This window comes from Haliaeetus albicilla, chromosome 13 (assembly GCF_947461875.1).
Source record: "Haliaeetus albicilla chromosome 13, bHalAlb1.1, whole genome shotgun sequence".
Taxonomy (NCBI): Eukaryota; Metazoa; Chordata; class Aves; order Accipitriformes; family Accipitridae; genus Haliaeetus; species Haliaeetus albicilla.
The window spans coordinates 37,643,090-37,653,579 of NC_091495.1; the positions used below are offsets into that span (position 1 = coordinate 37,643,090).

At 62.2% G+C, this 10,490-nt stretch overlaps 1 protein-coding gene across 6 annotated transcripts in view; it reads left to right on the forward strand.

The window, feature by feature from the left end:
• Positions 1-10,490, forward strand: part of FGFR1 (fibroblast growth factor receptor 1) — a 31,277-nt gene extending 20,787 nt beyond the window's left edge. For 2 of the 6 annotated variants that reach the window (XM_069800906.1, XM_069800907.1), the window contains 13 exons: positions 472-595; positions 1,371-1,561; positions 2,245-2,395; positions 4,756-4,958; positions 5,532-5,677; positions 5,844-5,965; positions 6,096-6,206; positions 6,351-6,541; positions 6,687-6,809; positions 6,982-7,052; positions 7,586-7,723; positions 8,290-8,395; positions 8,511-10,490. In XM_069800906.1, coding sequence (XP_069657007.1) covers positions 472-595; positions 1,371-1,561; positions 2,245-2,395; positions 4,756-4,958; positions 5,532-5,677; positions 5,844-5,965; positions 6,096-6,206; positions 6,351-6,541; positions 6,687-6,809; positions 6,982-7,052; positions 7,586-7,723; positions 8,290-8,395; positions 8,511-8,687 — 1,854 coding nt within the window. In that variant the 3' untranslated portion in view covers positions 8,688-10,490. Of the gene's footprint in view, positions 1-471; positions 596-1,370; positions 1,562-2,244; positions 2,396-3,097; positions 3,243-4,755; positions 4,959-5,531; positions 5,678-5,843; positions 5,966-6,095; positions 6,207-6,350; positions 6,542-6,686; positions 6,810-6,981; positions 7,053-7,585; positions 7,724-8,289; positions 8,396-8,510 lie in introns of all 6 variants that reach the window. The other 4 variants (XM_069800905.1, XM_069800908.1, XM_069800904.1 and 1 more) reach the window with 3 other exon arrangements.

Below are 10,490 nucleotides of genomic sequence, written 5' to 3' on the forward strand. Positions count from 1 at the left end.
TGTAAAACGCTCAGGCTGTGCCCTGCCTGCTGACCAGCACGGTGACCTCTTGCCAGCGGGGCTGGCCGTGGGGAGCAGCGTGGGTCCGAGCCCCGGGGCCAGCCGGGGGAAGCAGCTCTTCCCGGACGGCAGCGGCAGGGGAACAATGCCGGTCTGTTCCCTCCGCACGCTGGGGCCAGCAGAGAGGGGTGTCCCTGCGCACCGGGCGAGCCCATCACGCTCAGCTCACAACATCTGCTTCTCGGCGCAGTTGGCTCCGTGGCGAGGCTGTCCTGGGACAGCTGGGAGCAATTACGGTCCCTCTGTAGGAAAGGGGAAAGGTGACCTCAAAGGGAGATTTATGTCCTGCCTGTACGGCGGGGGCCGGGGGGGCTGAGCCAGCTCTGACGTGAATGGGAACGAGGGCTTGTGTGCTCCAGCCCGACGGTGCTTCGCACGTAACAGGCTCTGTCGTCATCCCCGTGCCCCCAGGTCCGCTACGCAACCTGGAGCATCATCATGGATTCGGTGGTGCCGTCCGATAAGGGCAACTACACGTGCATCGTGGAGAACAAATACGGGAGCATCAACCACACCTACCAGCTGGATGTCGTGGGTGAGGAGTGCGGGGCTGGGAGGGCTAACCCTGGGTCCCCGTCCATCCCACCCTCCCCGAGCAGAAACGGGTGCTGCACCCTGCAAAGATGGGGATGGGGAACGCTCGCCGTCCCCACGGCCGCCCGCCCCGGTGCGCACCTCTGTGGCACAGCGGGTCCGCGAGGAGGCGAGGCGGAAGGTTCACCTCAACCCGTTCTGGGGATTTTTAATTGTGGTGGAAATAATTTCATAGACCAGACAGAAACTTTTTCTAATCGCCTTATTAGCCATAATTCCCAGCTGGGAAGGCTGGTCTGAGCAGTTCCACATGTGGAGCTGCTCTAAATGCCAGTAAATGAACCATTAAAAATGTGATTTAATTTGATTACACTGAGCAAACTGAAGGGAACAGTCAGCGAGGTGAACAAAGGGGTTTGTTAATGCTGACTCACCACAGTGGCAGCCGCTTTGTTAACGGCCGGGGCCCTCGTTAGGTTTGTTTGACCTCTGACCCCGCCGAATAGGTACTGATGTCCCCGTCCCCGCGCAGGGATTTCACCTGTCCCTGTCCCCAGCCCCTCCTGGCTGCTCTCACCCCACTGCGGGGGGAGGCCGCCGGGGAAGGGGACGCCACAGCTTTGCTGGGTGCATCAGTGCCCACCCCAGCCGGGGGTCCTCGTGCATCGGGGGGACCACAGGGTGCACCCCTAGGCAAAGCAGGTGCTTCCCCATGGGCGGGTGGCGGAGCACCCCGATCCCCATCGTAAGGTGCCCCGTCTCCCCGGGTCCTGCAGAGCGGTCCCCGCACCGGCCCATCCTGCAGGCAGGGCTGCCTGCTAACAAGACGGTAGCCCTGGGCAGCAACGTGGAGTTCGTCTGCAAAGTCTACAGCGATCCCCAGCCCCACATCCAGTGGCTGAAGCACATCGAGGTGAACGGCAGCAAGATCGGCCCCGACAACCTGCCCTACGTGCAGATCCTGAAGGTAAAGCCGCACGCCGGGCTGCTCCAAACCCGCATCCCCGCAGGTTTGCCCGTCCCGTGGGGCAGGAGCGGGGCAGTGGGAGCCGTGCGGGATGGTGGCCACGCTGCCTGGTGGGTGAGAGGAGCCACCCGCGGCTGGGACCACCGGCTGGCAGCCCCAGAACCGTCACCAGCCTGCCCAGCTCGGCGCTGGGGTGTCCTGGAGGAGTACGGGCTGAGAGGTGGGCAGGGAGGGCTGCCCGGCTCCTCGGCTGCGTAACGGGGAGCGCAATCCCTTGGAAGCCCTAAAGGCACACGCCGTGGGGCTGGTTGGGGCTAGCCCGGAGAGCGAGAATGGCGCTGGAGGTGGGGAGCTGAGCCCCTGATCTGTCCCAGCACAAGCAGCTCCCTCTGCACACACCAGTGGTCCTGCTCCCAGCGAGCAAACCAGCTGCTGTGCAAACTCCCGAAGCTCGCAGCCGTCCCCAGCCGTGCTCCTGGCCGGCTTGCAGGATTACAGCCCCATGACTGTCTGCCCCTGTCTCCCGTGACCCCCATCCCCGTGCACAGCCCCATCCCTCCCACCCGGCAGCAGGTACCGGGGGGGGGAGCAGCCCCCCGCGCCGGCAGAGCCGGTGCTGATGCTCCGGGCGCTGCCCGTTTCTGACCACGTCAATGTGACTCCATGTTGTTGGTCTGTTCCAGCACTCGGGGATTAATAGCTCTGATGCGGAGGTGCTGACCCTGTATAATGTGACAGAGGCGGAGAGCGGGGAGTATGTTTGTAAGGTTTCCAATTATATTGGCGAGGCCAACCAGTCTGCGTGGCTCACTGTCACCAGACCTCTGGCAAAAGGTAATCGGAAGAACGCCCGGCGGGGTGTTTCCTCGGACCGTCAGTCCCCGGCGGTGGAAAACAAAACTCTGGGCTCTCTTGTTTCTGCTGTGTTTCTGGTGCGACAAGCCATGGAAAAATACTCAGCGGGGCCGGCTAGGTTTTGTCCTCTGTGTGTGTGTCCCCCGATGTTTCCCCTGTGTGCTTCCCACCCTGTCACGCAGACACCAGGACTGCCTGGGTACCTGGTGGGTCCGGCACCACCAAACCCGGGTCCCTGCGGGTGCTGCCATCGGGCCAGCCCGCACCTTCGCACCCAGCCCGGGCACCCCATCTGCACATGGCTGGGGACGACACAGTGCTGCATCCCCCGTCTGTGCTGCCCTCCTGTCTCCAGCCTCCCGTCTCCGTCCTCGTGCCTCCCCGTGTCGTGCAAGTCAACCTGCCGGCTCTGCCTGAGGTTTATTTTTCCATGTAGCCCATTGCCAGCATGTTCAGATGGGCAGGACACTCCGTTTGGTGAAGGGTTTTTAACCAGCATCTCCTTAGGTCCGCCTGGATGAGTGGTCATCCTGAGGGTCTCTCTAGCAGGTCTGCAGTGGTCTCTGTCTGCTCCCCGGGGGTCTGGCAAATGAGACTGGGCTCTCCCTCCTCTCTGGCCTCCTTCCCAGAAGATCTCATGTCGTTTGCTTCTCCGTTTTTTGCTTCCATTTTTCCTTCTAGACGGCTGGCGTTAACACAACAGACAAAGAAATGGAAGTCCTTCACTTAAGGAATGTCTCATTTGAGGATGCTGGGGAGTATACATGTTTGGCGGGTAATTCTATTGGGATCTCCCATCACTCTGCATGGTTGACAGTTCTCGAAGGTATATACTCCTCTTCCTCTCCCTTTCCTCCCTCCTTTCCAATGTATGCATTGTGGTCCGGGAGAGAGCGCTTCCTAGCCCCTGCCCACCCGCTGCTGGTTAGCTTGCAGCAGGAGATCTGCAGGGCTGCTCTCAGCAGCCGGAGTGGGATGGAGCACACGTCCCCCCGCTGTGTGCCCCCCTTTCAGCCCCCGATTGGGGTCTGCCCCCCCATCGCTCTCTCCCTGGCCCAGGCAATGCATACCCAGGGGAATTTAACCAGGGGCTGCTCCGCTGGAGCAGGATGGTCCTGCACCCCGGGGCAAGGCCAGCGCTGCCTGCGCAGGGGGGCATGGAGCACCCAGGCAGCAGCGGGATTTGGGGGGGGTGCTGGCAGCGCTGCCTGCGTGCCTGCCGGCCGGGGAGCTGGCCTTGCCCTGCGGCACAGGACCCGTGCCGGGGCTGTGTGTCGCTTCTGCTGTGCTGCCGGGGACGGCTGCCCCAGTCCCCATTGATGCTGCTCCTCGGGCATCAATGCTGCACGGACCAAAGCCTGATAACAGCAGCCGGGAAAGTTTTTGGGGTGCTGTGTGGTTGTTGCTTTCCAGTCAAAAACTTTCCCCGTTACCAGTCGCTGCTTTATCAGCCGGGTGTGCTCGGAGGTGGGACAGAAATCTTTGACTCCCTCTTACACCTCTCTCTGAGGCTCTGTTCTTTGGGGGGGGTCAGGTTGGGAGTGCTGCCGAGGGGGGTGCAACGGCAGCTCCCATCCTGCCAGATTCACCACGGTTTGCGGCCACACTGGACTGTGCCGCTGTGCTCTGAGCTGTTCACGGCACTGACACCTCCTCTGCCACCGGCGGCCACCAAAGCGGGGTCTGCTCCGCAGCATGGCGGGGACAGGACCCTCCTCCCCACCAGGCCAGGGGTCCCACGGCAGATCCCTGCCACTGGAAGTGCTTCTGGCTGCTCTACCCCGAGCTCTCCCCGGTCGTTATCAGTAACGCCTGGACTCCTACAGCCCCGGGCACTGCTGGACAGCCCCCACCATCCCACCATCCTCAGGATAGCCCCCAGACCCCGAGAGACTTGCAGCTCCGAGTGCGGGCAGAACATAGCAGCTGGGAAGGGGACCCATCCCTGGGGGTGCCCCGTCCCTGCAGCGTGGTATAGGCGAGCAACCCCAGGCCCCAGGTGAGGGACACGGGCCATGTCCCCCCCACTTCACGCCTTTCTCAGTTGACCCCTTCCTAGCCCAGGGCCCCATCCCGCCCCAGTCGCGTGCCTGCAGATGCGGCGGAGTCGTTCCACGGCCGCGGGGGTGAGGAACCCGGGGGTCCCCGCACGCCTTCCCCACCAGGGTGGGTGGGCAGCCCCCCTGGTCCTTGCCGCCTGCTGCACTGAGGCCTCTGGCTATGCAAAGCGTGTCCCCGCCGAGCATGGGGAGGAGCCGGGGGGGCTTCCCCCAGCACCGCTCCGCTCCTGGCTCCTTGGTGGGCTCACAGGTGCTAACGCCCTGTTCATGCCGACCCAGCTATTGAAGACACCCCGGCCATGATGACATCCCCCCTCTACCTGGAGATCATCATTTACTGCACTGGGGCCTTCCTCATCTCCTGCATGGTGGTGACCGTCATCATCTACAAGATGAAGAGCACCACCAAGAAGACGGACTTCAACAGCCAGCTGGCCGTGCACAAGCTGGCCAAGAGCATTCCCCTGCGCAGACAGGTAACAGAAAGTAGAGAGGGGGTTTGTTTGCACCTACTGCCCCTCCTGGGAGACCTGTCCTTCCTGGGGGGGGAGGTTCTGGATGAGGATGGATGGGGGGGAGACCCAGGACCATCTTGCCCTGCTGCACATGCAACCCTCTCCAGCCTTGTGCCCGGCCATGGCACGGCGTGGGGACCGTCCGTGGGCTCTGCCCCAGACTGGCAGCACAGCGAGCAGGGGGGGTTGCACAGCCCCTCCTCGCCCCCAGCTCGGCGCAGCTCAGCGGGGGTGATAAGGAGGACCAGAAGGATTTACAGCAATTTAAATTTTCGAGCAGAAGAGCGTGTTTTACACACTGAGGAGAGAGGACTCCCAGGCTGTATATTTTGTGGTATCAGCGTGCCAGGAATTAATTAAAAACCACTTAGTCCAGGTCCAACGTGGAAGCAGCACTGACGGGGCCCCATGCCTGCAGGCAGAGGGGGCTGCAGGCAGGGTCGGGGCGCGAAGGCTCCTGGTCAGCATCTCCCTCCCGGTGGGGGCAGCCGGCCGTGGCCCCCGGCGCTGCATGAAGGTAACCCACGGTCCCCACTGCAGGTGTCGGCCGACTCCAGCTCCTCCATGAACTCGGGCGTGATGCTGGTCCGACCCTCGCGGCTCTCCTCCAGCGGCACCCCCATGCTGGCCGGCGTCTCTGAGTACGAGCTCCCCGAGGATCCACGGTGGGAATTACCCCGGGACAGGTGAGGTCCCATCCCCGCTGCGTGCGCTCTGCCCTGGGGACGAGCTGCTGGAGCAGCCGGGGTGGGAGCGTGGTGGCACTGCTGATGCCATTTGCCAATGCCGGTGACCAACTGGCTTCCCCCCCGTGGCCGCGGGCCCCCGCGTCAGGGTCTGTCCTCCCACCAGGCTGATTCTGGGCAAGCCCCTGGGAGAAGGGTGCTTCGGGCAGGTGGTGCTGGCAGAAGCCATCGGCCTCGACAAGGACAAGCCAAACCGCGTGACCAAGGTGGCGGTGAAGATGCTCAAGTGTAAGTGGTGGCGAGAAGGGGGGGTCCCGGCACGATGCCACAGTCCTGGCTGGGGCCGGGTGTGTGCAATGTGTGGGGGGGACCCAGCCTGGCCCCCCCACCCCGACCGCTGCCTTCTCTGCCGCTTTAGCCGACGCCACGGAGAAGGACTTGTCCGACCTCATCTCTGAAATGGAGATGATGAAGATGATCGGCAAGCACAAGAACATCATCAACCTGCTGGGAGCCTGCACGCAGGACGGTGAGGGCGCGCGAGCGGGGAGGGGGTGTCCCCTCTGCTGCCCCTCCGGCTGCCATCCGTGTGCCAGGAGGGGGCTGACCCTGCACCCGTGGGGTCGGGAGTCCCCGCTCCGTGGTCCAACCGCTCATCCCGCCATCCCTGCAGGACCCCTCTACGTGATCGTGGAGTACGCCAGCAAGGGCAACCTGCGGGAGTACCTGCAAGCCCGGCGGCCCCCCGGCATGGAGTACTGCTACAACCCTACCCGCGTCCCCGAGGAGCAGCTCTCCTTCAAGGACTTGGTCTCCTGCGCCTACCAGGTGGCCCGAGGCATGGAGTACCTGGCCTCCAAGAAGGTGAGGAGCTCCCGGGGGGCCGTGGTGGGATGGGAAGCCCGGCGGCTGGGCTTGGGGGGGATGTACCCTTCCCTCCCAGCCCGTTTCATCGTGGGGAACCATCCGGGGGCTTTGGGGACCACCTGACGGCCCCGCGCTCGGTCAGTGCATCCACAGGGACCTGGCGGCCAGGAACGTCCTGGTGACCGAGGACAATGTGATGAAGATCGCTGATTTCGGTCTGGCTCGCGACATCCACCACATAGATTACTACAAGAAGACGACAAACGTGAGTGGTGGGCGAGGGGCTTCGCTGGGGTGGGCGAGGGCAGCACCACGCTTCTTGCCGGGGATGCCCCAACCCGTGCTGGTGATGCCACGGGTGTGCAGGGCTGCCCTGGCCAGATCGTCCGCTCCCTGGTGCCGGCACGGAGCTGATGTGGGGCTTTTCTGTGTCCCAGGGTCGTCTGCCGGTGAAGTGGATGGCCCCAGAGGCTCTGTTCGACCGAATATACACTCACCAGAGCGACGTGTGAGTAGCAGCCGCGGGACGCGTGCTGCCTGCCCAGCTTTGCCAGCGGTGGGCTGCGGCGAGGGGAGACAGGGCAGCCAGAACTGCCGGTGCAGGGGAAACCCTCGCTCGTCTGCTGGGTGCTCTGCTGTGAGCTGGGGGACGTGGCCCTTCTTGGCCACCCCATCCAGCAACGCTCTTGCTGCCTGCATCGCTGCCTGCATGTCGCAGCATCCTGCTGAGGTTGTGTCCCACCCTGCCGCAGCTCGCGTAGCAGCGCCCGCTGGTGAACACGATACGTACCATGGCAAAGTGCACCAGATGTGATTCGTCTTCATTTAATGAAAATATAATTAGCGTCAGCAGACAAAATATTTTGAATCCAAATTATATTTGGCGCTGGGACTCGTTTGTCTTGCAGAGCGGATCAAAGCTCTTAGTGCTTGTCCCTCCCAGCAAACGAACTTCTAACTGTACCCAAAGCTTTGAAGTGGGGGTGTCAGCTCCACGGGAGCCGGGTGCCCCAGCGTCTGCCCTGTGTTTGCCCCGGGCAGGTGGTCCTTCGGCGTGCTGCTGTGGGAGATCTTCACGCTGGGCGGCTCGCCCTACCCCGGCGTGCCGGTTGAGGAGCTCTTCAAGCTGCTGAAGGAAGGTCACAGGATGGACAAGCCCAGCAACTGCACCAACGAGCTGTGAGTGCAGCGCTCGACCGGGAAAGAGGGGGATGCTGGCACTCCAATTCCCCCCGCTCAGCCGGGGATGGGCACCGCTTCCCCTCCCTGCACCCCCAGAGCTGGGGCTGCGGCGGCAGCGCGGGGTCGGGACCCCCCCGGGTGCGACCGCCCGGCCCAGGGTGCAGGCAGGTGCAGGGTGGAGGGACAGGCAGATGTTCAGAGTTACTTTCCCAGCAGTTCCCAGCCCTGCAAAAACATCAGCTCAATCTGTTTGCAATAATCAACATCTCCCTTCGTTATTTCTCGGCAGGAGTGAATCCTAGGATGACCCCAGAGCAGGCACTAGCTTAGCTCCCCGTACATCCTCCTCCCGAAACAGCCCCGTGTCCTTTCCAGCGCCCGGGAGGGCGGGTGGGGAGTTCCCTTCCACGCAGGGGATTAGCCCTGAATCCACGGAATAGCGTCTTTGCTGGCCACGGGTCCCAGCCAGAGTGCCGGCAGCCGTCCCTGGGTGCTGCTCCGCTCCTGTGGGTGGGGGGTCGGGGAGCTCCGGCTCAGCCCTTGCCTCCCCTCCGCCCTCCCAGGTACATGATGATGCGGGATTGCTGGCACGCCGTCCCCTCCCAGAGACCCACCTTCAAGCAGCTGGTGGAAGACCTGGATAGGATCGTGGCCATGACCTCCAACCAGGTAGGAGAGGCAGCACCCACGAGCCCCCACCTGCACCCACCCTGCCTGGGGCTGGCACTCCCCGGGGGATGCCCGGTCCCCTCCTGAGCCCATCCTCGGGGTTCATCCCTCCCAGGAGTACCTGGACCTCTCCATGCCGCTGGATCAGTATTCTCCCGGCTTCCCGGACACCCGCAGCTCCACCTGCTCCTCGGGAGAGGACTCTGTTTTTTCTCACGACCCTCTTCCGGACGAGCCGTGTCTTCCCAAGTTCCCCCCTCAGCACACCAACGGTGGACTGAAGCGACACTGAGGGTGGCACTGCTAGCAGGGACTGCCATGCCATGCCGTGCCGTGCCGTGCCGTGCCGTGCCCATGCCCACTGGCTGCCGGCGGACGCTGCTTGCGCAGCTCGGTCGTGCTGAGCTATTGCAGAAAGGGTTCAGAGACACAACCGTAGCATCTCACGTAACCAAAACCACCCACCTCTCATGCCAGCTTCTCCTGCCGCCTTAGTTGTGAGCTCTCTGCAGCCCAAAGGTTTTGTTCTGGTGTTTTTTTTGGTGATTCCTTTTTTTTTAAAAAAAAAACCAAACCTCTTTTCCATGAAGTCTGTGCTTGAATATTTCCACTTGGTTAAGCTGAAATCCTGTCCTGTGGGCAGCACCCTGCCAGGGAGCCAGCCACCCTTCCCGGGACGGCACGTCCTGGCAGTACCTGGAGAGCTGGGCTTATCTACGACTTGGAGAACTCGCGAAGCCAAGACCAGCACCGGTTTTCTGCAGCCGTGCGAGCCGGGGAGCGTCAGCGTGCCAGAAGCCTCGCCGGCGCGGGAATCCTGCCAGCACGGCGCTTGCTGCCCGAGATGCTCTGGGGCTGGCCCCGCAGCTCAGCAGTGCCAGCACCGATGGGCTTTGCTGACCAAACCCCTGGTACGTTGGAAGTGGGAGACGCAGCATATACATTGCTCAGCACTGATAATAGAGGCAGCCAAATACACCAGTGCTAAAAACAAAAGTCCTGTGTACATAACTAAAAATATGTATAAATATGAATATATATTTACATGTCTTTTTAAAAGGGTTGTTACCAGAGATATACCAGTTTGGTAGTAAGGTACTAGTGGCTGGTAGATATCAGTTGCTATAAAAAAAAAAAAAGTTCATATATTTTGCTACTTTTGCTGTTTTTATTTTTTTAAATTATGTTCTAAACCTATTTCAGTTTAGGTCCCTCGATAAGAATTGCTGCTGCTGCTTCAGTTTTATATGGGGTTGTATTAAACAATAATAATAATGTGTCGATGCCTTTTGGGAATACGTTGTCATTACGTGCCTGGCCTTTCCCTGGCCCCTGTGTCCCCCCGCACCCTCCCGGGGTTCTGGCGGGGCTGGGGCCGGGCATCGCCTGCCAAGTGCCCGCGGCACCATATTGGTGCGTGGGGTGCCGGGGCACAGGCGTGCCCTGTGTTTTTGGTGGTGCCGGCGAGGGGTCGGGACGGTGCCCTGGGGAGGGGGCTGCAGCCCCTGCCCCAGCAGTTGGGCTTCCCTTTGGGAAGGAGCCGGGGGACCTGGGGTCACGCAGGTCCCCATGCTGGTCCCCCGAAGCACCGGGACACCGGAGCTGTGCCATGTGGCACCAACCCCTCCAGCCCGGCTCGGTGCCCGGTCCCAGCCCCGCTGTGCCCTGGCTGGGGGGGCTGCACGCCCTGCGCAGACCCCGCTCCCCGGGGCGATGCCCGCCAGTGCCTTACCGGCGCCCGGGGGAGCGTCCTCGTCCGGGGCATCGTGCCACCCGGCTCTGCCCGTCCGTGCCCACCGGTCTCCGTCCCGGAGGCGGTTGCGGTGCCCGGCTGCTCGAGCTCTGCTCTGCGGAGCTGGTGCCGGTTTGCTGTGCCCGGGAGGTCGGGGCATTTCCCCGGCTGGGGGCAGCCCCTCGTCGGGGAAGGGGCTACGTGTGCCCCCCCTCCCTCCCTGTCACTGGCATTGAGACTCCAGAGCCAGGACGCTATTACTTGAAAAGTTTATTTTGCCTTTGTATGGAGAAATATTATTTGTTGTAAACTCTTCTGTAATGAATCTGGAATTCTTGTAATTATTAAAGACTTTAACCGAGA